We start from the raw sequence: 27,310 nt of genomic DNA on the forward strand, positions 1-27,310 counted from the left end.
ACCCTATTTTGGATGGGATTTCGGGCTGAGAACCCCCAGTAACGTCGTAAGCTCTCCTCCTACTCCTCTTCCAATCGGCAGCGTGGCCCAGTGGACAGAGCGAGGGGCCTGGGACTCAGAAGGACCTGGGTTCTAATCTCAGCTCCGCCGCGTGTCTGCTGTGTGACTTGGGCAAGTCACTTAACTTCTCTGTACCTCAGTTACCTCATCTGTAAAATGGGGATTAAGACTGGGAGCCTCAGCTGGGGCAGGGACTGTGTCCACCTTGATTGCCTTGTATCTGCCCCAGTGCTTAGAACGGTTCTTGGCTTAATACCATGAAAAAAAGGCTCACGTAGGACAATTTCTTTTACCTTCCACCATGGGAATTAAGCACGTATTAGCACAGTTCACCGGACAAATAAACCCCATCAATTGCAGATATTCTCTGCCTCCCTTCTCTGTTCATTTGCTCTTCTTTGAATATTGTCTTATCTGAGTACTTCTCCACCTCCTACTGATGTACTTGTCAATTTCAACCAAGATTAAGGGGGAAACCCACTCGACAACCTTGAATTTTCTGTCAAGGACAACTAGATGAGTGTGTTTGTTGAGTTGGGCGTACAAAGTAGCCTCTAAGTAAATTCCGCAATACTTTTATAATACTTTATGAAACATTTTATGGCTGAAACCATCGAGGCTGCAAAGGCACCCCAAGAGATTGCCCTGGGTTTTATGTGTAGTACCGTGACTCTTCTGCTTATCTTCGCTCCACCTGCTCCAAAAAGGTAGCCTTAAAGGTCAGACTGAAATCAACAAAATACCGTGTAATTCCCAACCACACCGGCACCCGATGCCTCTAGTTCTCTCCCCAGAAGTACATCTCACACTGGATGTTGCTGACTCCCACGTCACTGGATCAATACTAAGAGAACTTGGGCTGGAAGAAAGACGTAAAAGAGGAAAGGAAACAGATGGGAAGAAAAAAGAATGAAAAACAAATATACAGCTTCAAGTTTTATTTTCATAATATTCAAAGCATGATGCCTCTTTCCTGAGAAGCAATAATTCGCATCACCCACATCCCATATTTAATATTCTACCAAACGACACAGAGCTGGGAGAAGTACAGGCATATGTACAGACAAATTCCATATATTAAATACAATTCGTAGACTGATTTCACTTACAGTTGACTATTACGCTGAATGTTATTCTTAGGATCTTCATGCAAAAATCTCACTTTTGGTAAATAAGGGGGTACTATGAGTTCTGGAAAACATTCTTTCACGAAACTGAATCTGACACTGTCTTCACGTTAAAATATTTAAAAGTGGGAAAACCGCATAATAACATTAAAAAAATCAATGATCAATTTGGAATACATACTCTGCACTGTGATACAATATAACCCCGATCACAAAGAAATAGTCCAAATGGCAGACGGTAAGTGCTGTGCTTTATTCTTTAACCCAGAGAAAAATACCATCAAACTAACACACGGATATGTTTGGCTGGAGATTTCACTCACAGTTCTATTGCTTCTCCTTATTATCTGCACACACCAGGTCATTCCTGCCTTTTCCATCTTATCGTACAGACAGCTAGGCAAGAGCCATTTATAACTCGCCTTCCCACTGGGGTCAAACGAACCTAGTCCGAGAAAAGTCTGTTACAGACTCACGTTTCTTTAAAGGACTGCCATACTCCACTGGGATAAATAATAATTTGTTCAGAGAAACATCTTCCCCAGGCTTCAAACCAAAAGAAGCTTTGGACCGGCTATAAGTGGGAAAGCGTCGGTGGTGAAGTCGTCAATGGGAAACCCAAACCTTTAAGCGGAAAATTCCCAGTGCAACGTTATTGAGACCTGACCAACTTCAGTCTCAATATATTTTATTAGAAATTCCAGAACTTCGGCCGACACTTGCCGAGGGCTGATTTTAAAGAATCAAAGACTTAAATAATAAATTAGTGTTCTTGTTATAGGGGTTCCCATTCTTCAAGGCTGACAGTTACTGAAATGAGGTCACCTCGAGGGGGTCACAGGCTCATCGGGAGCTTGAGAAGTCTGGCCCGGCTCACCTACAGAAGACAAGGGTGTCGGAGGACCTAGAGGAGCTTCCCTGGTAAATGCAACGTTAAGTAGAATTTCAAAAGCACACACACACATAGATACAAACACAGAAATCCAAAACAATGCCAACGGTGTGCACGCAAGAAGTGGACTAGCCACTCCTGCTCAGTAAAGGCAGCTCTTCTACAACATGGGTTTTCACATCTGATTTGGAGAGAATGCTATTGAGGAATTAAGGAACGTTCTTCCCACGAGGCACATCTTTCTCGAGACGACACGCTGCGGTACTGAAAGAAACTATTCTTCTCAAGCGGTGACAGTGGTCAAGATGTCGGTCAGGATTTGTGACCAAAGTTTTCCGTCATCCTCTCGTGTTCCCACTACGGGCAGTAGTTCAGCTCTCTGTAAGCTCAGATATCTCAAGCCTTCTGATTTCTAAGACCTTTCTCCAAGAGATCAATACTTAGGAGTAGTCCACAGAAGACATCACTTTAAATGCATGCTGATGTGGGCTCCTGAAACTTGTAAAACTAAGGGCGCGTAAGAAAAATTCCCACAAAATCAAAGGAACCCTTCCCACGGACCACTTCCGATTCTACCCCTGGAAACAACTGAAAGCTCAAATCTTAGAAGCCCAGAGCTTTAAGCGCATTTTCCCAAACCATTCCATCTCTCCTATAGAATCATGCTGATTTTCCACTTTGCCGAGGCTTCTAAGCAGCAGGTTTTAATATAGGTAAGATTTCTACCAGGGTCGGTATTTTTACATTTCTTTGGCGGGCGTAAGGAGGTATGGGTGGCTCTGAGTTTTACTCTGAGTCTCCTCCATCTGAGAAAGTGCAATTGAAATAGGTTATCAAGAAGTGTGGAACAAGTGGGTCCTATTAACTCAAGACCCAGCGGGGCTAGGAAAGAATCACTTAACTGGTCTTTCTTAAGATGATCGATGTCCAAGGGAGGGTCTACACTAGCCGAACTATCCCAACAATTTCATTCCCCAAACACACTCGGTCTCATGGACCCCGATATTTCAGACAGACAGGATATCCAGATAATTGAGTCTAAAGGGCAAATGGAGGCTGCATTAGTCAGACAGTATGCAAGCACAAGCCTAGCCTGCGAGGTTTGGCAGGATCACTTCAGACCAGTTTGCCAACACACTTGAAAGACACTTAGAATACATAGTTCAATAGGGTAAAAAAAATATCCCGAGGGCACAAGATAGAACTTGGCCACATAAATTTATCTTAGTGGGGGGGAACAGATTTGCTCTTTAAAAAAAACCCAAAATGCCAAAAAAAAGCCCAACGACAAAAAATTTAACCACCTCTCTACCCGGAATCATATCCCTTAATTGTCATTAGCAGCTGTCAATAAGAAAATAATATTCTTTGATAAGAGTCCAAAAGCCAAGTAAAATATCCATTTAAATGTGTTACGGAACCTTATTCTCCTCCATCATCAGCTTCGGGACCCAGCTCCGAAACGGGTCTGTTGTCATTTTAAATGAATCAGGTGACGGACAAATGAACAAAACACAGTTTACTGTCGATGGTGGCTGGGGCCCCGGATCAGCTCTTACCTTGGAAACGATTAACTCCTAAACGTTTCCCAGAAGATTGGGTACGGGCGTTGCTTTTTTTCCGGGGGGAGGGAGGGCGGGCCGGGAGGAAGGCCTCAAAAGCTTGCTATGGATTCCAATTTCATGACTGCAATGAAGTGCTGGGAATTCTCGGACTTCCAAGTGAGCACGACGTCCACAACGTAGCACGTCTGTCTTATTCTGAGCCAAGCATACAGGTGGCCGACTAGCACAGTCCTCCGGAATATTCATCCTCCTCCTCCTCCGCGTGGGCCCCGGACGGTGCAGTTGTACCTTCACCCTTGTCCTGTGTCACTGCTGGTGACTTCTTCTTGATTCCACCCCCGGGGACCACCAAACTCAGGCCCAGCTTGGCATACTGTCAGTGGTAAACGCAGAGAGAAAACCTCAGGCTCATTCCCACATCGCTGAAACCTGCCCTCTCCTCTCCTTTCAAACTGGTGCAATCATTTAATCAAACCGGTCTTAATTATTGTATCAGCCCCCTTGCTGACCTCCCAGGTTCCTGTCTCTCCCCACTCCAGTCCATACTTCACTCTGCTGCCCGGATCACTTTTCTACAAAAACGTTCAGGATGTGTATCCCCGCTCTTCAAGAAACTCCAGGGGTTGCCGGCCATCTCCGCATCACACAGAAACTCCTCCACGAACTTCACTCCTCTAATGCTTACCTTCTCATTGTACTTTAATCTCTTCTATCTCACCGCCAACCCCTCACTCACATCCTTCCTCCCTCCTCAAATCCGACACTTACTCTCCCCTCCTTCAAAGCCTTATTGAAGGCACATCTCCTCCAAGAGGCTTTCCCAGACTAAGCCTTCCTTTCCTCTTCTCCAACTCCCTTCTGTGTCACAGTGACTAGCTCCCTTTATTCATCCCTCTTCCCAGTCCCCAGCAATTATGTACATATCTGCAATTTATTTATATTAATATGTCTTAATATCATAATATAGTCCCCCTGTAGCCAGTAAGATCATTGTGGGCAGGGAACGTGTCTGTTTATTGTTATACTGTGCTCTCCCAAGTTTTTAGTACAGTGCTCTGCACACAGTAAGCACTCAATAAATACAACTGACTGAATGAATAAATGGTGTTAAAGCCTCCATTCCTAACGGGGGGGGGGGGGTAATCCGGCCTCTCTTCACAGTGACTGCTATCACCTGGTTTCCTGGCCCTGTATTTGTGGGGAAACCCAGTGAGCTCACTGTAGGTAGAGGCTAGAGTTCCCAGGCTCGCGATATGGGGAGGAGGCGGCAGCCCGGAAGGTGAATGGCAAGGAGTGGAATCAGTCCAGTGGGCCTGATTAAAAGAAAAAAAAAATCAAATTGCCCTGCTAAACCAGAGAGCAGGCTTAAGGAGCTGTGAAAAGTCTGGGCCAAGCTGAACTGGTAATACTCAACTGAAAGACTTTGAAGCAGCTCAGAAAATGAACGTGTGCTCCCGTGCTCAAGTCTTTAAAGACGTAGGGCTTAAATTAAGTCAGAAAGCGGGCCTACCCAGAGTTGCCTTCCACTCTACAGCACCCTTTAGCACTATATCTTGTTGAGAATTGATGGGCAAGCGGCAGCGGAGGGCTCTAACCCAAGGAGTTATCAATCAGAGCATCCTCCCATCGGCAGATCGCTCTCCAGGAATTGATTCTTCAGCTGTAGAAGGGCAAGGAAAGGAGGTGGAATGTGGTAAATGGGACCGGGCCCGGAATCAGACATGTGGACATGGTCAGGGATAATTCTGATGACTTGAAAATTTCTAGGGGCCAGAGATCTTTTGAACCTGTTCTCGAGGGTCCTGTATGGGTCTAAATGGCTTCGATCAGACAGGGAAATAAAATCATTCATTTGCGACGGAAGGAGGACGATCACTTCAGGGTATAGTCAACTGGAAAATTATGGAGAAGGAGTTCCAAAAAAAAAAAAGCACGGAACTGTGATACGTAAATTTACTAAGTGTGCTGCCAGACAGAACTCCTCTGCCCACTAGGAAATACCCGGTCTGATGGATGACGACTCACATCATTGTCCATGTACTTGAAAAGGGGAGAATTGCAGACATCAGAAACTTGATCTTGGTCTTGCTGGTCGTACCCTTCAAGGAGCTGTTCCAGGGCTGTGCAGTCTTCACTTCCATTGAATCCTGGGATACTAGAGGACACACAGGTCATATGCATTAACTTAGCCATTCAGAGCCTCATCTAATTGTCCCTCCCCACAAACTCCTGCCTAACCCAGTTTTCATCCGTCGTCACCCAATTCCCCGGTGGGCAAGTCACTCTGAGTTTTCCTCGCTTCCTGGATAATTCAATCGTGCTCTTTGAAAGGACCGGTTCACATACTACTAAAATTTGCTTAAAAAAAAAAAAAAAGGAAGCTTGCATGACAACATAAAAGGGTGAAAATGTAAAGAAAGAGATGTAAAGAAACACTTCAAGAGAAAGAAGAGAGACTCTGAAGTCAAATAGATGGGTTAAAAAGTCCATACCTATAGCTCTCTCTGACACATCTTTCCGCAGCGACATAGTCATTCCGGTGTAGATGAACTAGGACTTGAGCAATAGTTTTCTAAAATGGAAAGACAATGGACCATCCTTAAAGTTTTTCATAGCTACGTGTTTATGTACACTTTTACTTTTAAATCACCGGGGGTCGGTGTATATATATCTATCTACATACGGATGTAGATATCTATACATATAAAGTTTTGAAGTGCCATCTGCAGGATCTAAGGTAAAATAACAGTACAAGTGTGTTATGCTTTTTCTTCTTATCCCTTAAAAGGAAAAATCACTCGCAACCGCCAGAAAGTTTTCCCTACTAAGAGTTTTAGTGGATTCTGGAAAAAATAACAAAGCACACACAAGAAAATTTAAGTGCCTAGCAACAAAATACCGTTACTCGATTTGGGCCAACCAATGGAGAATAAGGGCCCTGCCATTCTTCAATAAACGGACTTATTATAATAACATCAACAACAGCAACAACAACAACAAAAACAAGCCATTCTTCAGTAAACAGACTATTATAATGACAACAAAAATAACAACTGTAATAATGATAATGACATTTGTTGGGGGTTTATTACGTGCCAGGTACTATGCATTCTTCAAGTTGTTGTTCTTTCACCGTTCAAGTAAGCAAAATCCAAAAGGGAACAAGGTAATTTAGCGTGCATAACCCAGACAGAAAAAGAATTGTTTTTTTAAGGTTACCTTGTAACACGTTGGGTAATTCTCAATTTCCTTGTAAATATTCTTTTCTTTTTGAATCGACAACGCAGCCTCGTCAAACCTAGGAGCACAAAGGCAGCGATGGATATCGGTTAATTGTCTAGAATTTGAACCACCTTCGATTCTCGATAATCTAGGGGAAAGGGAGATGAGAAAGCCCCAGTTCCAGCTCCGAATGGACTGAATCCATTAACACGGACTAGAATGATATAAGCGTGTTTCGTTTTAACAGGGAATGCTTAAAAAATCAGCGGGGAATTTTCCATTAATGGCACCTAATCAAGTCCAAAACATCAGATGGCAAGATTTACTATGTCTTTTTTTTTTCTTTTCTGCTTTGTAACTAAGCCCAGGGGTTCAAGCAATGGGTATATTTTTTGCCAGACAACTAGATTAGGTGAGAATGCCACTGATGCACTGTACGGGGACACCTTATCAACGGGTGCAATTTGAGTAATGCTGCTTCAACAAGAAAGAACTCTAATGGCTTAGACAGCCTAAATATTTAATTGTAAAGGCAACACATCCTCCAAATGAAATATTCATTTGAAAAAATATTCAGTTGAAAACATACCACACTCACTCTGAACTTTCCATCTTCTGGGATGAGTTACTCAAGAATACTCTGTGTTTTTTTCCCAAGATCATCCAAAATGGATACATATTTCTCAAAGTTCCTGAAATTCAGTACTCCCGTGTGTGCGACGGCAACTTCAATTACATATACAGCTGTTTCATTTTCCAAATCATCCAGGAAATACTCACTCAATAAGGACCAAGGAAATTCATGATTTCAACATGGTCTGCTAGTGGTTTCCAAATTCTCCACAGATAAAATATAAATTTTAATTGGTTTCAATGCAAGACTTCTAAATTGTTTTCGTAACCCTCCAAAAGATCCAGTCAGCCAAGACGCTGAACGGACAATTTCGGTCCAGAGGTCATTTTTCATTAGATAATCGCCCCTGGAACAAGAAGCGGTCATGGAGGAAAGTCTTTTTCCTTCGGTTCCAGCCATAAATATGACAGGGCATCCATCATGACCAATCCAAAAGTCTCTTTTTTGTGTAATGCTGTCACTGAGTGGAACGAAAAGAAGTTGCAGCTAACATCTTTTACACGTATCAAATGACAGGAAAATAAATCAGAGAGAATCGAGCCATCAGTGGCATTTATTGAGCGCTTACTGCATGCCGGACACTGTACTATACAACAGAGTTGGTAGGTGCGATCCCCGCCCACAAGAAGCTTACGCGATGTCAATTAGGTCAAATCTATGCTTACTGCACCTGTAACGGTTCAAACAATCTGAAAACAACATTAATCTCCGATCCATAAATCACACAGAAAATTTCACATCAAGGCATCCAAACATCATTAACCCGCCCACTGGATTATAAACTCAAGGGCAGGGGCTAGGGCCTAATTCTCTTTTGGGCCCCATGAAAAAGAGAACCTTCAAGAAATGTTGTTGCTAAGATTAAAACATATATTGTCCTACGGCCAGCCCAGCGGCAAACCGTTGTCACGATTAGATTGATTTACTGCGGTCAGAGGCAGTCGCGGCTCCTCTGAAACAATGTATCAAATAAATAGGCCGTGATTGTACATTAAAATAATGATGCCAAACTGCATGTTCTTCAAAGCAACGTTTCGTCTCGGTACCCCACAGGGCCAAAAAAAAAGGAAATACATACTGTGAATTAAAACAGCGTAGTGTTTGCTCTGAATGGACCCCACCAAAAAAGTTTTTTTTTTTAAAAAAAACAGACAGTACTGAGGTTTCTTACTATTCCAGACCTCCATCTCAATCGATCAGTGGTATTTATGGATCGCTTACCGTGTGAAGAGTGCCGTACTGAGTGCTGTCTCTGAGTCTGGATTGCCAAACCACGTCCCGAAACAATAATGATAGCAATAATTGGAGTATCTGTTAAGCCTTTACTATAGGCCAGGCACTGTACTAAGCGCTGGGAGGGACACGAGCAAATTGGGTTGGACGTGGTCCCCGTCCCACGTGGGGCTCAAAGTCTCAATCCGCAATTTACAGATGAAGTCACTGAGGCACAGAGAAGTGAAGGGACTCGTCCAAGGTCACACAGCAGACAGGTGGCAGAACTAGGACTAGAACAAGTCCAGCCTTCGGCAGTGCTCAATTCGGCCACTTCTTGGTCCAAATTTTTTTTTTTTTTTGGTTCTTTTTCTAGGGTTGTGCTCGACGAGATCTCACGGGTGGTTTATTAACGGCAGTTGGATCTGACCTGGCTTGGCGCCTGGCTTATGCAGACTGCAGATCTTCAGCTGCCCCCTTTTCAAAGGCTTTCATTGCTTTCCAATATGACTGTGTATCCCCTAGTCCTTAAAAAGCCCTCCCCTGGTACCCGCCAGTTATCAGCCCATCTCCTTGAGTGCGTTTTCTACCCCTGCTGCCTCCACTTCCTTTCCTTGACCCCCTGCAACCTGGCTTCCGCTCTAAGCCCTTCGATCCACAGAAATGACCCTCGCTTAGGTCTCCAACCATCTTCTCGCCAAATCTAACGGCCTCTACTCCATCCTAATCCTCCTCGACCTGTCTACTGTCTTCGAAACTGTGGACCGCCCCCTTCTCCTGGAAAGATGATCTAACCTCGGCTTCGCCGACACGGTCCCCCGCCGCCCTGGTTCTACGATCTCTCTGGCTGCTCCTTCTCAGTCTCTTTATAATAATAATGGTATTTATTTAAGCGCTTATGATACGCCAATGTGGCTTGTCCTCTGCCTCCCGCTTTTGGGGGGGGGGGGTCCCTCAAGGCTCAGTTCTGGGTTCCCTTCGATTCTCCATCTACACCCACTCTCTTGGAGAACTCGTTCGCCCCCATAGCTTTGGCTGCCATCTCTCTACCTAGATGACTCCCAAATCTACCTCTTCAGCCCCGGGCTCTCTAGTCCTCTGTAGTCACTCAACAGTATTTCAATTAAAAAAGTGGTATTTAGTAAGCACTTACTTTCTGCAGAGCACTCTACTAAGCGCTTGGGAGAGTGCAATACAACAGAATTAGCAGACACTCTGCCTGCCCGCAACGAGCTTACAGTCACGCATTTCCTCCTGCCTTCAGGACATCTATTCTATGGCCCACTGCTACTGCAAACTTAATAATAATAATAATGTTGGTATCTGTTAAGCGCTTACTATGTGCAGAGCACTGTTCTGAGCACTGGGGTAGATACAGGGTGATCAGGTTGTCCCGCGTGGGGCTCACAGTTTCAACCCCCTTTTACAGACGAGGGAACTGAGGCACAGAGAAGTTAAGCCACTTGCCCACAGTCACGCAGCTGACAAGTGGCGGAGCCGGCATTCGAACCCAGGTCCTCTGACTCCCAAGCCCGTGCTCTTTCCACTGAGCCGCGCAGCTTCTCTGACTTAACCTGTCTGAAACAGAATTCCTCATCTTCCCAGACCTCTCCCCAGAGTTTCCCATCACTGAAGACAGCACCGCCATCCTCCCTGTCTCCCGAGCCCGTAACCCTGGCATTATTCTTGACTCATCACTTCCATTCAGTAATAACAATAACTTAGACTGTGCGCCCGTCACTGGGCCGGGATGGTCTCTACCTGTGGCTGAACTGTCCACTCCAAGCACTTAGTACAGTGCTCTGCACACAGTTAGCGCTCAATAAATACTATCGAATGAATAACGATGGTATCTGTTAAGTGCTACGTGCCAAGCACTGTTCTAAGCGCCGAGGTAGGTACAAGGTAATCAGGTCGTCCCATGTGGGGCTCACAGTTTTAATCCCCGTTTTACAGATGAGGTAACAGGCACAGAGAAGTCAAGTGACTGGCCCAAAGTCACACAGCGGACAAGTGGCAGAGCCGGGGTTAGAACCCACGACCTCTGATTCCCAAGCCCGGGCTCTTTCCACGGGGCCACGCTGCTTCTCGTTCAAGCCATACGTTCAAGCTGTCACCAAATCCTGTCACATTTTCCTTCACGGTATCTCCGGAATCTGCTCCCACCTCATCATCTGAACTGCCGTCGTGCTGATCCACGCACTTATCTAGCCCACCTTTACCTCGGCAACGGCCTCCTTGCTGACCTCCCCTTCCTCCTGTCTCTCCCCTTCTCAGTCCGCACTTCACTCCGCTGCCTGGATCACCTCCAAGGGTGATCTCACGTCGAAGAGAAACTCATGATCGTCGGCTTTAAGGCAGTCAGTCGGCTGTCCCTTTCCGACCTCACCCCCCGCTGATCTACCCAACCTGCACATTTCGGGTCTTTAAAGGCAATTTACGCCAACTTGGAGAAGGGTTTCCTACCGGAAAGAGTCTGGGAGTCAGAGGGCCTGGGTACTAAGCCCGGCTCTGCCATTTGTGTGTTGGGTGACCTCGGGCAAATCGCTTCACTGAAAGGAGGAGAGAGGGAGAAGCAGCGGGGCTCAGTGGAAAGGGCACGGGCTGAGTCATGGGTTCGAATCCCGGCTCCGCCACCTGCCCGCTGTGGGACTTTGGGCAAGTCACTTAACTTCTCGATGCCTCAGTGATCTCATTTGTAAAATGGGGATTAAGACCGTGAGCCTCACATGGGACAACCTGATCACCCTGTATCTCCCCCAGCGCTTAGAACAGTGCTCTGCACATAGTAAGCGCTTAACAAATACCGACATTATTATTAAAGAGCACGGGCTTAGGAGTCAGAGGTCACGGGTTCTAATTCCGGCCCCACCGCCTGTCAGCCGGGGGACTTTGGGCAAATCACTTAACTTCTCGATGCCTCAGCGACCTCATCCGTAAAATGGGGATTAAGACTGTGAGCCTCACGTGGGACAACCTGAATACCCTGTATCTACCCCAGCACTCAGAACGGTGCTCGGCACACAGTAAGCGCGTAACGAATACCAACTTCACTGGGCCTCAGTTACCTCATCTGTCAAATGGGGATTGAGACTGTAAGTCCCACGTGGGACGGGGACTGTGTCCAATCTGATTAACTTGTATATACCCCAGTGCCTAGAACAGTGCTTGGCACATAGTAAGCGCTTAACAACTACCGTAATTATTATTATTAGTTATCGACCTATTGCCCATATCCTCCCTGACTTGGCATTCCCGGCCCCCTTCGTATCCAACAGACCACCACTCTCCCGGCCTTTAAAGCTACAAAGACCTCTCCAAAGCACCTTCCGGGAGTCCATTTCATTTCCCCTCCCCTCCCCGCCCCGTGTCACCTACGCACTTAGACGTGTACCCCTTAAGCACTTGGATACTCGCCCCAGCCCGACCCCACTTATGTCCATATCCTTATGCTCTACTATTTCCTCTATCGCATTCATTCAGTCGTATCTGTAACTGTCTCTAATTTATTTCAGTATCTCCTCCGTAGACTGTAAGCTTCACGGGGGCAGGGATTCTGTCTTCCAGCTTTATAGTACTTTCCCAAGGGCTTAGAAGAGTGCTCCGCCCACAGTTAAGAGCTCAATAAATACCACCGATTGATCTGATGGGGCACTCACGGGGATGGACGGGGGTGGTGGTCAGGAGGAAGGAGAAGGCCGGTGATCAACCCCCAAAATCTTTTTCCGCTCTACCGCGTGTCTTTGTTCCCCGTCCTGTAGGTAGAGGGGCTTCAGCTGTGGCCTTGGATAAGAAGGGAAAAGCAAGGAGAGGAAATTTCCTCCTGAGTTCATGGGTCACTTTCTGCTCCTCTGAGATTATGGGGGCAGTAAACAAGAGGGCGAGAGGTGGCGATCAGCCACACTGTGAAGGCCGGGACTCCCACGTTCTCAGTCTCTCCTCTGGACCTTTGCCAGCTCGATGGTCTCCAGGGCAACCAGGAAGCAGCCAAGGTGTCAGTGACTTCATTCATTCATTCAATAGTATTTATTGAGCGCTTACTATGTGCAGAGCACTGTACTAAGCGCTTGGAATGGACAAATCGGCAGCAGATAGAGACAGTCCCTGCCCTTCGACGGGCTTACGGTCTAATCGGGGGAGACGGACAGACGAGAACAATGGCAACAAATAGCTCACTTATTACCATCATACTTTTTAAGCACCTTCAAAAAACATATGTGTATCTAGAGACTATACCATTCTATAGATATTTTACCTACATATATGTCTGAAAAATATGATGGCATTATACAGCATGTACCTATACTATAGAATTATATTTTACATATATAACCCTTGTAGGCAAGGAGTGTGTTTACCGAATCTATTGCATTGTACTCTCCAAAGTGCTTAGTACAGTGTTCTGCACATTTAATAAATGCCACTGATTGACCGACACCCATATTATTATATAAATACCAGCACTCTCCATACATAATGTTGGTATTTGTTAAGTGCTTACTTTGTGCAGAGCACTGTTCTAAGAGCTGGGGTAGTTACAGGGTAATCAGGTTGTCCCACATGAGGCTCACAGCCTTTATCCCCATTTTACAGATGAGGGAACTGAGGCACCATAAGTTAAGTGACCTGCCCACAGTCACACAACTGACAGTGGCAGAGCCGGAATTCGAACCCATGACCTCCTACTCCCAAGCCCGTGCTCCTTCCACTGAGCCACGCTGCTTTTCATATATAGGCAAGCATGGGGGCAGCGCTTAGTACAGTGGTCTCCACACAGTAAACGCTCAACAAATACGACCGAATGAATGAATCCTTTTAAGTAACTTTCCTAGGGATTTGGAAACGACCAAAGTTGTGTTTGACTTTTTCCAACACGGTCAAACATCTTCTCACCTTTCTTTCTGCGATTCTTACCCTAAATATGACTGCAAGGCTCCTCAAGGACTGGAAACATGTTTCATTTCGATTGTATCCTTCCAAACGTCTAGTGTTCTACCACAGTAGGCCCTCAGTAAAAAATCTTTCTAGACGGGGGACCCAAAAAATCCCAGGGGTCTAGCCAACCGCAACGCTACAAAATGTTACAACATTGCCATCACACTTGAAAGAATCTAACTCGACGTTCTGGCAAATGCCTGGCAATCTACTGGCCAACAGATGACTACATAAAGTAGGAAGGACTGGTCCATGGTAACTAAGCGACATTCTCTGGACTCCTCCTGCCAGACAAAGGTCCCGCGTGGCCCGTTGGTAAAGAAAGGCTCAATAGCCTTCACTGTGGCAGCCCTCAAACCAAATATGAGTTTTAGGAAACAGACCTACCTGCGAACTCTCACCAAGAGTCTGGATGCTTTCCCTAACAATTCTACTGCCTGCCGCAAGCGTTCTTCATTCTTAAGGAGTAGAAGAAAAAAGATGTCAGCAACTTTAACCACAAGCCACATCCAGTCACTTCTCACACTGACTCTACGTTAAAATTTGCCCCATAACTCAGCCAAGCAACTTTCTGAGGGAAAATGGTCCCTGGGAGAAGGAAAGGACAGAGGTGAGATGCAAAATTGGAGTCTACTTATAAAATCATTCCCTTCCATCTCATCCTTTGGGGACGGTTTCAGTTAATCAGTTCCAAGGAGGACGACGCAAAGGTGCTTTCTTGTGAAGCGATAGGGATTCCCTCTCCTAGTCAGGAGGTGAGGCTGGTGTCACTTGAGAAATCAAAGAGAAACAACACTTACTTCAAACACATTTGCTGTCTGTTGATAAAGCTGAACCGCCTTTTCTGGATTGACGTTTTCTATCAGCCTGAATTAGACATGAAAACACGATCATGCACCAAGAAGAACAGAGGTCATCTTCTAAAAAAATCCAATCGCCACAAAACCACAATGCCCCCCGGCCTGAAATCTCTCGGAGCAAGGCCCGGTCACTCACTTTCCTGCCCTTTCCAGAGCCATCGCTGCTGTGTCAGGAGTCCCGTTCTCCAGATACATCATGCTGGCCTTCTCGATCAGATGAACCGCTTCAGGGAGCTTCTGCATCTCCTTCAGCCAAATGGCAAAAGACACAACAGGGTGAAGGATGACATCGACAAAAGGTAAAAGAACATCCGACCTACATTTCACCGAGTTTCACTGAATGAAAGCAGTGTGGCCTGCTGGAAAAGGTGAAGGCCTAGGAGTCAGAAGGACCTGGGTTCTAATTCTGGCTCTGCCGTTTGTCTACTGTGTGACCGTGGGTGAATCACTTAACTTCTCTGTGCCTTAGTTCCCTCATTTGGAAAATGGAGATTAAGACTGTGAGCCCCACGTGGGACAGGAACTGAGTCCAAACCTGACAAAAACTTGTATCTACATCGGCGCTTAGAGCAGTGCTTGACACATAGTAAACACTTAAATACCATGAAAAAAATGAAAAATGCCAAGTTCTGCAAAATAGCTACAAAAAGCTTCCCTCAAATATAGTATTTGCCAAGATAAGATGATTCTATTCCCATTCGCTCTGCATTTAATAAAAGGGGGAAAACCTCTTAGGTTCTAGAGTAGCTGGTGCTTTTAAAACACTTTTTATTGCAATTAAATAATCAACCACACATTCTAAATGTCAACTCTGGCAGCTTCAGCCCCGGGTCCCTGTCAAGACCAAGAGTTTCTCATCCGGATATCAGGGATCGAAAGATCTGTACATACCTTTGATTATAAATGGTGACTTTCTGACTTGCATTTTTTTTTTGAACTCTGCCTTTTCTCATCTCTCTCCCTGCAATATCTCTGCCCACTTTTTGCCTACATTCAGAATGAAAAATTGGCACCCGTGCACTACATAAATCAGATTAGTCAACTTCCTTTTAGTATTAGAATTTACAGAGAGACCATTAAGCACGGGGCACTCATCTAAGCATTTGAGTACGACTAAGTTCTTAAGTGCTAGATTTGGTTGACAGTTTAGATGGCACGGAGTATTGGAAAATTCACCGGGGAAGACCTGTTGGAGGAAGAGGGGATTTTAGGGGAGCTATGAATCGATCAATGGCATTTATTGAGTGCTTACAGGGTGGAGAGCACAGTACTGAGTGCTCGAGAGAGTAAAATACAAGAGTTGGAAACCCATTCCCTGCCCACATGGAGTCTAGAGGGGGAGATAGACATTAATATAAATACATGAATTACGGATATGTACGTATGTGCTGTCGGCAGAGGGTGGGTGAATATCGCGTGCTTCAAGAGTAATGCGGGAAGAACTGTGGTCTGTCAAATTGGGGAAAGGAGGACGTTCCAAGCCTGAGGAACAGCGTGAGTGAGGACGGAGGTGGGAGAGTTGACAGTGAGGAACGAGATGGTTGGCTTGAGATGATGATGATGGTATTTGTTAAGCGCTTACTATGTGCCGAGCACCGTTCTAAGTGCTGGGGTAGATACAAGGTAATCAGGTTGTCCCATGTGGGACTCACAGTCTTAATCCTCATTTTACAGATGAGGTAACTGAGGCAGAGAAGTTAAATGGCTTTCCCAAGGTCACACAGCAGACAAGTGGCGGAGCTGGGATTAGAACCCACGTCCTCTGACTCCCACGCCCATGCTCGAGTGAAGGGAGCAAGCTGGGGAAGAGTAGATGAAAAGAGCAAATAGGTCTGGTGGGGTAAGTTGGTGGAGAGCCTTGAGGCCAACTGTGAGGAGTTATTGTTGACGAGGGGACACAACACAAGTCAGCGGAGGGTCGAGATGTGGGCAGAGCAACTCCTCGAGATAGCGATCGAATTTAAGTGCTTACTATGTGCCAGGCACTGTACTAAGCGCTGAGAAGGATACAAGCGAATCGAGTTGGACACAGTCCCTGTCCCATGTGGGGCTCAGTCTCAATCCCCATTTTACAGATGAGGGAACTGAGGCACAGAGAAATGAAGTGACCTGCCCAAGGTCACACAGCAGCCAAACGGTGGAGCCGGGATTAGAACCTATGATCTTCCGACTCCCAGAACCGTGCTCTACCCATTACGCCATCCTGCTCCTCCTTGATCCGTGCAGCAAGTGCTACGGACTGGAGGGAGGAGAGGCTGAAGGCAGGGAGACCAGAGAAGAGGTTAATGTATTTGCTAGCCTAACTACGCTATAATCAGAGCTGGTACCGGGTACTGGCAGTATCAGGGGAGGAAAAGGTGGATCCAAGAGATGTCGTGAAGAAAAAACCGGCAAAATTTGGAGCAGATTGAATGGAAGGGTTGAAAGACAGTAAGGGAAAAAAGGGACACCAACTGGGACAGGGAGGACGGTGGTGTTACTGTAACACTACCATCTCAGATAATAATCATAATGGTGGTATTTGTTAAAGGCTTACTGTGTGCAAGGCACTGTTCTAAGCGCTGGGGGATACAAGGTGATCAGGTTGTCCCACGTGGGGCTCACGGTTTTAATCTCCATCTTACAGATGAGGTAACTGAGGTACAGAGAAGTTAAGTGACTTGCCCAAAGTCACGCAGCTGGCAAGCGGCGGAGCCGGAATTAGAACCTGTGACCTCTGACTCCCAAGCCCGGGCTCTTTCCACTGAGCCATGCTGAGTTGGGAGAGTTAGGAGGAGGGGTGGGGTTAGGGGAAAAGATGTGGTCTGTTTTATACAGGTTGAGTCTGAGATGTGGCAGGACATCCAACTGGAGATGTGTCAGAGGCAAAGAGATGTAGGACTGCAGGTCAGATAAGTGGTCAGGGCTAGAGAATTAGATTCGAGAGTCCGATTTTATTCATGGAGTGCCTTGGTCATTTGATTCACACGGTTTCACTAGCCTGGAACTCCCCCCGGCAGAAACTGAGAAACTACAATTTTCCTCATATAAAAGCCTTTCTAAAACCCCACCCCTTCCAACAAGTCTTCCTCGATTAACTCCCAAAACACCAAGGTACGTCAACCCAATAGAGATGTTTTTTGCCCTGAAAAAGGGAAATTCATCTGGGAACTTTTCTACTAACTCTGTTACACTGTACGGGCCCAAGCTCTTAGCTCAGTATTATGCACCCAGTAAGCACTGTATATGGTTGATTGTGTATTTAAGTGTGTGTGTGTATATATATATATAAAAGTGAGGGACTGAAAAGGTGCTGACCCTTAGGCCCCAATATTCCCATTCACCCTGTGCACACAAAAAGGCTGTCCCCCTTACTGTGTTTTCACTCGTCCATCTTTTGTTCCTCATGGAGACTTAACTAGAAAGCAGAGCTCCTTTCTTAATTGCAGGATAGTACGCTGGTTTATCCTTGGCAACTGACTCCCAATATTCGGCCTGGATGCAGCACTGTGTTCTTAAAACTTTTCCTCTAGACTCTTTGCTTTTGGTTTCCCAGTTTCACTTCCTCATACAGCAGCCGTTCAGGTATCCTGCTGTAATTCCTTCTCCTTACGAGTGCCCATCAGTGTAGCTGTGATGAGGTAAACATAATAACGCTAGGAGATATCAACCCAAAAGACAGCATTAGCTGTTACATATTACTCTGCTTTAGCACCCGGGTATATGTATGTGATCAATTGTAGTCAGTGATTTGTTGACTACTCTATTTGTAAATATTTTTACGTTTGTCTCTCCAACTAGTAAGTACCTTATAAACTGGAAACACGTCTCTTAGCTCTGTTGCAAAATACGGTCCGCTGCACCCATCACATTCAATAAAATACCACTACCGTCACTACCGGTTGAATCTGAATACCTACAGTCGTCATCAATGGTATTTATGGAGCTCTTCCTGTGTGCAGAGTAGTGTCACGTCCTCCCGCGGTCCTGGAACGCCCTCCCTCCTCACCTCCGCCAAACTGATTCTCTTTCCCTCTTCAAAACCTTACTTAAAAATCACCTCCTCCAAGAGGCCTTCCCAGACTGAGCTCCTCTTCCCCCTCTACTCCCTCTGCCATCCCCCCTTTACCTCTCCGCAGCTAAAGCCTCCTTTTTCCCCTTTTCCCTCCGCTCCTCCACCTCTCCCTTCCCATCCCCACGGCACTGTACTCGTCCGCTCAACTGTATATATTTTCGTTACCCTATTTATTTTGTTAATGAATTGTACATCGCCTCGATTCTATTTAGTCGCCATCGGTTTTTACGAGATGTTCTTCCCCTCGACGCTGTTTAGTGCCATCGTTCTCGTCCGTCCGTCTCCCCCGATCAGACCGTAAGCCCGTCAAACGGCAGGGACCGTCTCTATCTGTTGCCGACTTGTTCATCCCAAGCGCTTAGTACAGTGCTCTGCACATAGTAAGCGCTCAATAAATACTATTGAATGTACTAAGCGCTTATTCGCACCCAGATTTAGAAGGCAAAATTAAATAGTGTCATACCTAAAAAAGAGAGTACAGGAATTCCTGCTAGAGCATGACTTTTTCAGAGCGTGATTTACATAGAATGCAATGGGAGAACAGGGAAATGAGGTTACCGGTACATGGACCAGAACTGGTTAACTTTTGATGCGGCTCTTCCAGGAATGCTTTTTCAAGCAAAAGAAGGTGATCGAGTGGCAACCCTGTTACCGGAAGGTCATTAGCGGCTCTTCAAAGGGAACCAGTTGCAACTATTAAAAATTCCCTGTTCAAAAAATTAACTTTAACCAGTGCAAATTTGTTCCTTGTGAGGAGCTAAATATTGGAGAGTTGTCAGAAAAATGTCAGAGAAAAGTGAACTTCACTAAGTTTTTTGTCTCATAAAGCACAGAGTAAGCTCAGTAAGTGTCAATACATCTGGCTGACAAGCTAGACGAGACATTTGGTCACAACCCCAAAGAAAGCTTGCGCCACATTATGTCAATTATACTAAAGAGAATGGAAAAGGATACCAAATGGCAACTACCACCAAGCATTCTTCCTGTTAAAAAACAAAGTGATCTACTTGGATGGCTGTTTTTTCAGTTCAAAATAGAAAATGATAACAATGTTACCTTGTTTTTTTTGCATGGCGCTTTTATTTTTCCCTGGGGCTTTCACATCAGTGATTTCATTCTATTCTTACAACAGCCTGGTGAGGCAGGGAAAGAGGCAGGTATTATTTATCACCATTTTACAGATGAGAAAACTAAGGCCACAGAGGTTTTGTTTTTTTAGACATTATTTAAGTGCTTAAGTGTGTAGGGGCTAGCAGCCGCAACCCCGTACTACTTCACGTTGCTATGGAAGGGGAGAGGGGTGTGAACTCAGCCCTGTGCCCTGTTCAGTTCAGGTACCAACAGTTTTTCTTTCAAGAAAGTTTTCTGCATGGTCCTAACGAAATGCTACCTCTTCTGGAAAGGACTCTGCAGAATGTTCAACTTGGTTCTTGACTCTGAGGTTAGTTATTCCTCCGAGTCTAGTTTTGGGTAGCTAACTCGGCCCAAATTTGGAAGTGCAGTCCTTAATTCCAGCAAGATTGAGGTCAGCGGAGGGATGCTGGGATTCGAGAGTACTGACGTAAGCGACTTGGGAAAGACTAAGCCCTCCTTTCCTCTTCTCCCAGTCCCTTCTGTGCCGCTCTGACTTGCTCCCTTTCTTCATCCCCCTCCCAGACTCACAGCACTCAAGCCCGTATCTGTCATCTATTTATTTGTGGTACTATCTGTCTCCCCCTCTAGACAGTAAGTTCGCTGTAGGCAGGGAATGTCTGCGCTATATTGTTATATTGTACTCTTCCAAGCGCTTAATACAGCGCTCTGCATACAGTAGGCACTCAATAAATATGACTAAGAGGTGGGGTAGATACAAGATAATCAAGTTGGACAGAGTCCCTTGTTCCACATGGGGCTCACAATCTTAATCCCCGTTTTACAGATGAGGTAACAAGCAGAGAAGTTAAGGGACTTGCCCAAGGTCACACCGTGGCAGGTACCAAAGCTAGGACTAGAACTCCCAGGTCCCTGCTCTATCCACTAAGCCAAGCTGCTTCTTGCTTATCCAAGGTCACTTACCAGGCCAGTGGCAGAGCGGAGACTAGAACCCAGGTCTCCTGACTCCCAGGCAAGCGCTCTCCCACTAGGCCTCTCTGAGGCCTGATTTCGATCTTGACAAAGTGCTTGTCTTCCCACTTGATTTTTGTTACCAATTAAGCGGCTCACACGGAGAGTGCATTTTGCCTACTAGCAGGAGAAACGCAAACCTCTACCTGGTTTTCAGAAGAGAGGCGGTCACAGGAGATCTGGCTCTGCTTCAGCCCCAACTGCTCCTCTCAGTGCAGCTGGTGTCACAAGAGGGTATTTTCAGACCCCTGCCTGAGCAATACGATGCTACCATTTAAAAAATCTCTTTCCTCCCTTTACAACACAAGGGAAATATAAACTGAAAGGAGTTTGCCGTAACGTAAACCAATTAGAGATGCACAAGTTGGGAAGTGTGAAGACTGAGATTTCCGGTGGCATTATGCACTTGCCAGTTAACTGAATGTGACTCCCCTTCTCATTCTTACTCCTCCCCACGGAGCAGTGCTCTTTGAAAAGTTTAGGTTTAAAATGTGGCACCCAACAGACAAATTAACACCGGCTGAAAAACTCACATTTCGGTACGGCCCAGTATGTGAGAACTGACTTTTTTTTAACCTAACCCAAGGTGGGCATTTAATAATCTGAACAAATCAGACCCTGCATCGTAAAAGTCACATTACTCCTGTAGCAGTTTTGACACGGAAGCCCAAAATACTGACCTTCAGCATCATGCCAGCTTGTTCGTAAGCTCTGCAAACAAAGAGAAAATTAATTTTTTTCAGAGAGGATCTAACTTCAGTTATCAACAGATGCAACCGATGACCTCAGAGTCCATCAACTCGCACACCACCCTCCCCTAAGAGTTTCTCATATGCGAACCTCCACTCTTTCCCCAACTGCACACTTCAGAGTGAGGCACTTTAAAAGAACTGAGCAGCACTCCACATCAAAATAAATCTAAGAGAAAACTTCCAGACCCCAAAATGCCATGTATAACAGACCAGAATAATATTAAGATCAATGTGAGACTCAAGGGAGGAAAAAAATGTATTATATTTGACCTCTAAACATAATGGTCTATAAAAACCATACTCTAAATAATGCGTGCATATGTTATATGCACGAAAAAACACTGGAACCAAATTAAATATTAATGCATTTTGCCTACAATTTTCTTGTAAATTGAAACTGGGGCAAACAGAAAGAGGAATTGTTCTCTTTATCCCCTCCAGGATTAAGAGTCCAGAGGGGAACGGGATCGGTGTCTGATCTCGTTGATGTAAACATCAACCCCAGCACTTAATAATTACTACACTTATAACTTAAATTCACCTAAAAACCCAAGGTCTGCAGATTTATGTTGGAATCCACTATATTTTGGAAAATGTTTACTTCAAGAATTGAAGAGGTGTATGTCAGAAAATGAGGAGTAAAGAACATTTACTTACTTGGCAGCATGGAAAAGACTGAATTCAAGAGACTCAAAGTTAAGGTAAAAATCAAAATCTCTGATGACTTCCTAGACCTTGAGCAGTTGTATATATATGAGCAAAACTTTGATAGCTATTCCTAAAAAAAAATAGCAAGTGTAATAAAGTGCTGGTGAAAAAAGCAAGTCTACTTTAAAAAGAACCGCTGCAGTGCTTAAGAACAGGAAATACAAACTTTGTACTAGGATGGACTGGTGGTATCTTCTGTTAACAACAGCGTTATCTTTTGCAACAAAGGATTTTTGCGACAGATTATTTTGACTGTTAGCCCTCGTATTTTCAGCAGAAACACAAGAGCTGCATATTTCTAGAGACATTAATTTTAAAGAGCTCAGCACAGCTTCCCATCCCAGGCCAATCACCAGCTCTGTTAACACAGAAAAGTGAACATTTTGCCACATAACAAGTTTCAAAAAGATTTAATGGTCCAATTCACTCCCTGGACTACTTTTACTTGCCTGTTTCAATCTGGAGACAGGACATAAACTGGAGAATAACCAAATAACACTGATAACAGACATCTGAGTCACTCGGAACGCTTTCGGGATTATATTGTGAACAAAAAATATGACTCTTCCTGAGGAGGGCATTAAAAGAAACAACCTTTCGAAGGAGCATAAAATGCTGGTTGCTTGCATCTGTTTTCAGAGCTTTGCATCTATACCAGAAGGAGAAAGCTGTTAATTCTCTGAAACAGATCCCTCAATCTGAGGTGAAAAGATACGCTCTGTTATTCTCATGGGCGGCAGCTTCTCGCAGACAGGCATCTTTGGCTTGCTCAAACTGCTTGGCATTTTTAAAAGCGACAGCTGAAATAAAGCAAAAAAAAAAAAAAAATTGTCTTTTCATTTTCTAGCATGAATCTCCATTATTAATCTCTAGAGCGACTGAAGGAAGTTTCAGGAAAGCAGAGAGAGACGTTTTCACGGTATCTGTTAAGCCATTACTGTGTGTCGAGGACTGTTCTTAGCGTGAGATAATTCACCTTTTGTTTTCAATAAGGAATTTCTACTAGAGGTTATTTTTAAAGGCGACGATTAGTGCGGTTTCACCAGAAACAGCCAATCCTGTTTTAGTTGCTTCTTTTCAGAGCAGGGTACATACAGTTCTCTTCAACAATGCAGGAACGACTGCTGCAGAGACTGCTTTCTGAGCTCCTGGAATCTAAAGTGTTGTGGCCAGAAATCAGAGTTAAAACAACCTGGCCCTCATTTGTCCAAAAGACAACCCCCCCCCCGGCCCAACCACTTGAGGAATATTTACAGAAGATGAGGAGATTCCTCCTCTGATGATTAAATGCTCTCGCCACCCTACCCACACTCTCCCTGAGGCTGTACTCTCCTTTTCAGTTCCGGCAGCACGGCAATACGCCAGCGGAGCCGTAAAGGAGAATCGCCCCACCGGGATTCCTTTTCCCAATTGGACTAAAGCCTGGATGGAAAAACTGCTTCCCAACAGATCCTTGTGCAAGGAAGGGTACCACCTCACCAACCAACCACACCATGAGCACCCTTCACCTCTCCGCAGCTTAACCCTCTTTTCCCCCCCATTTCCCTCTGCTCCTCCCCCTCTCCCTTGCCATCCCCTCAGCACTATACTCGTCTGCTCAACTGTATATATTTTCATTACCCTATTTATTTTGTTAATTTTGTTAATGAAATGTACATCGCCGCGATTCTATTTAGTTGCCATCGTCTTTACGAGATATTCTTCCCCTCGACTCTATTTATCGCCATCGTTCTCGTCTGCCCGTCTCCCCCGATCGGACCGTAAGCCCGTCAAACGGCAGGGACCGTCTCTATCTGTTGCCGACTTGTTCATTCCAAGCGCTCAGTACGGTGCTCTGCACATAGTAAGCGCTCAATAAATACTATTGAATGAATGAATGAATGAGCAGCGTAGCTCAGTGGAAAGAGCCCGGGCTTGGGATTCAGAGGTCAGGGGTTCGAATCCCGGCTCTGCCACTTGTCAGCTGTGTGACTGTGGGCAGGTCGCTTCACTTCTCTGTGCCTCAGTTACCTCAGCTGGAAAAAGGGGATTGACCGTGAGCCTCCCGTGGGACAACCTGATTACCCTGTATCTACTCCGGCGCTTAGAACAGTGCTCTGCACATAGTAAGCGCTTAACAAATACCAGCATTATTATCTCCCACAGCTGGGTCTTCCCTGATCGCCTAGGAGACATCCAATTAAACCAGTTCCTGCTCTCCCCGCTTCAATTTGGTGCCCTGCTTGTGTCTCACCTGCCTCCTCTCTCACACTCCCCCCTCCCCCATAAATCTGTATTAACCAGAGACACCCAGAGACCTCCGCTCTCTCGACCCCATCCATCTCCCTCAGCGCATCTCAGCTCACCTAGCCTCCATACTCATTCTACCAAGCCTCGATGACCAAATAGATGCCCTCAACTCCACCCTCTCGACTCGACTCACTCGCTGCCCCCATCCCTTCGTCGCTCTCGCGCCACTAACTCACAGCCCCGGATCACCTCCACCGTCCACCTCCCTCGCTGTTATGCTCGAACCACTGAACGCTGCTGGAAGTCTCAACACCAGGCCAACCTTGTTTAAGTTTATTCTTTCTTGCCTTAACGCTGCCCTCTCCTCTGCCAGGCAAAACTATTTCTCTTGCCTTACTGACCCCCGTGCCTATCACCTTCGTCAGCTGTTCCGGCCATTCAATTCCCTCCGCAGGCCCCCTGCTCCTCTCCCACATCCTTCCTTCACCCCCAACCATCTGGCCAACCTACTTCATCAGGAAAACTAACACCATCAGATCTGAGCTTCCCAAAGTCGGATTGGAATGTCAAATGTTTTCCTACACCAACCTGTTGGCCCACTGGGAACAATTTTGTCTCTTCCGTACTGATGAAAGGTGACACTTGCCAGCTAAAGGTATGCTGGGCACAACCTCTGTCCCGGGAGATTGCGCCTCGTGGAAGTCCCCTAACTGACCCGAGAATCGGCCCGGCCGGCAGCTGGAACCCGGAGAATTTTCAAGCTAAGCCTTTCTGAGGCGACTCCATCTCTATTAAGGACCTCGCCCAACAATCCTCCGCGTTCTTAGAGTCCGCGTCACCATTCGCTCCGCGCGCAGTAAGTGCTCAATAAATACGACGGAGCGGATGAAACTGGCTAAGAAGTCCCTAAGAGTTTCTCTACCTATGAAACTTATCAGGGCATCGGCTTGGCTCGATAACGGGATGAAATGACTGCCTTTCATTAACAGACCTTTCAAAACGTTAAGGTCCGGGGTACTCGCCGACTGCAAAATCGTACGGGACTCGAGGGCTCAGAGCCTTCCTGCGGATCGATTTACCATTTGCACATCGGCACCCGAAGCAGGAGACCAGAAAATTCCCAAATTCCTGTGACCGCCAACCCATCTGACGATGCCAGATTGTGAAGAGAAGCCAGGAGGCGGACTGTTAAATTAGCGAGCCTGTCCGATGGCTAAGGTATTTGTTCCCCACTCTCAACAGCTGAACCAGAGTGAGCGCGACCCAAGAGTCGTCCCTCCATCCCCACCCCCGGGTCGCTGTCCCCTAACCACAGAGGAACGGGCAAAGGAGCAGCGGAGGGCACGGCGCAGCAGGAGCCGGCGATATTCCGAGAGTCGTCGCTGGGGCCGCTTGAATAAGCAGCAGTTTGTGCTGGGGGTTAATTGATCCGAGGGTTTAGATTCTGCCTCCCCCAGCCTGTGCCTGCACATACCTGCTTTCCCATATTCGGTAGCTGCACTATCGTAGTCGGGCTTCCATTTTAAAAAACCCGTCTTCAGGCTGAAACGATAAGGCAAACAACAATCATCCCACACGCGGTCGCCAAACACTTTACTCTTCCTGCTACTCCACTCACGGTCTTCTCATCCCTTGCAATAACTGGGATATTTGTTAGGCTCTTGCTATGTGCCAATCTGCGTACTAAACGCGAAGGTAGATGCGACAGAATTAAATAAAACACCATCCCTGTCCCACACGGCGATCACGGTTTAGGACAGGAGGTCGGGGGGGGGGGGGGGGGGGGGGGGAGGAGCAGATATTTAATTCCCATTTTACGTATGAGGAAACTGACGTGGCCTAATGAAGACAGCCCGGGCCTGGGAGTCAGAAGCACCTGGGTCATTCATTCAATAGTATTTACTGAGCGCTTACTATGTGCAGAGCACTGTACTACTGTGTCAGCCTTCTCTCTGACCTCCCTTCCTCCTCTCTCGCCCCGCTCCGGTCTATTCTTCACTCCGCCGCCCGGCTCATCTTCCCGCAGAAACGATCTGGGCACGTCACTCCCCTTCTTAAACAACTCCAGTGGTTGCCCATCGACCTCCGCTCCAAACAAAAACTCCTCACTCTAGGCTTCGAGGCTCTCCATCACCTCGTCCCTTCCTACCTCTCCTCCCTTCTCTCTCTCTACCGCCCACCCCGCACGCTCCGCTCCTCCGCCGCCCACCTCCTCGCCGTCCCTCGGTCTCGCCCATCCCGCCGTCGACCCCCGGGTCGCGTCCTCCCGCGGTCCCGGAACGCCCTCCCTCCTCACCTCCGCCAAACTGATTCTCTTTCCCTCTTCAAAACCTTACTTAAAAATCACCTCCTCCAAGAGGCGTTCCCAGACTGAGCTCCTCTTCCCCCTCTACTCCCTCTGCCATCCCCCCTTTACCTCTCCGCAGCTAAAGCCTCATTTTCCCCTTTTCCCTCCGCTCCTCCACCTCTCCCTTCCCATCCCCACGGCACCGTACTCGTCCGCTCGACTGTATATATTTTCGTTACCCTATTTATTTTGTTAATGAATTGTACATCGCCTCGATTCTATTTAGTCGCCATCGGTTTTTACGAGATGTTCTTCCCCTCGACTCTATTTATCGCCATCATTCTCGTCCGTCCGTCTCCCCCGATCAGACCGTAAGCCCGTCAAACGGCAGGGACCGTCTCTATCTGTTGCCGACTTGTTCATCCCAAGCGCTTAGTACGGTGCTCTGCACATAGTAAGCGCTCAATAAATACTATTGAATGAATGAATGAATGAATACTAAGCGCTTGGAATGGCCAATTGGGCAACAGATAGAGACAATCCCCGCCCACTGACGGCCGCACAGTCTAATCGGGTCCTAATCCCAGCTCTGCCGCTTGTCTGTTGCGTGTCCACGGGCAAGCCACTTCACTTCTCTGTGCCTCGGTTATCTCATCCATAAAGCGGGGAG

General features: G+C 46.3%; 1 protein-coding gene across 1 annotated transcript in view; it reads right to left on the minus strand.

The window, feature by feature from the left end:
• Positions 1 to 983: 983 nt before the first annotated feature.
• NAPG (NSF attachment protein gamma) overlaps positions 984 to 27,310 on the minus strand; it is a 31,769-nt gene continuing 5,442 nt past the window's right edge. Inside the window, exons 2-12 of the mRNA XM_029065151.2 lie at positions 25,828 to 25,895; positions 22,840 to 22,924; positions 22,074 to 22,091; positions 21,345 to 21,375; positions 14,644 to 14,753; positions 14,448 to 14,514; positions 14,035 to 14,105; positions 6,864 to 6,942; positions 6,137 to 6,216; positions 5,670 to 5,799; positions 984 to 4,017 (exon numbers count right to left, since the gene is read on the minus strand). Coding sequence (XP_028920984.1) covers positions 3,865 to 4,017; positions 5,670 to 5,799; positions 6,137 to 6,216; positions 6,864 to 6,942; positions 14,035 to 14,105; positions 14,448 to 14,514; positions 14,644 to 14,753; positions 21,345 to 21,375; positions 22,074 to 22,091; positions 22,840 to 22,924; positions 25,828 to 25,895 — 892 coding nt within the window. The 3' untranslated portion in view covers positions 984 to 3,864. The remainder of the gene's footprint in view (positions 4,018 to 5,669; positions 5,800 to 6,136; positions 6,217 to 6,863; positions 6,943 to 14,034; positions 14,106 to 14,447; positions 14,515 to 14,643; positions 14,754 to 21,344; positions 21,376 to 22,073; positions 22,092 to 22,839; positions 22,925 to 25,827; positions 25,896 to 27,310) is intronic.

The sequence above is a fragment of the Ornithorhynchus anatinus genome, chromosome 5 (genome assembly GCF_004115215.2).
Source record: "Ornithorhynchus anatinus isolate Pmale09 chromosome 5, mOrnAna1.pri.v4, whole genome shotgun sequence".
NCBI lineage: Eukaryota > Metazoa > Chordata > Mammalia > Monotremata > Ornithorhynchidae > Ornithorhynchus > Ornithorhynchus anatinus.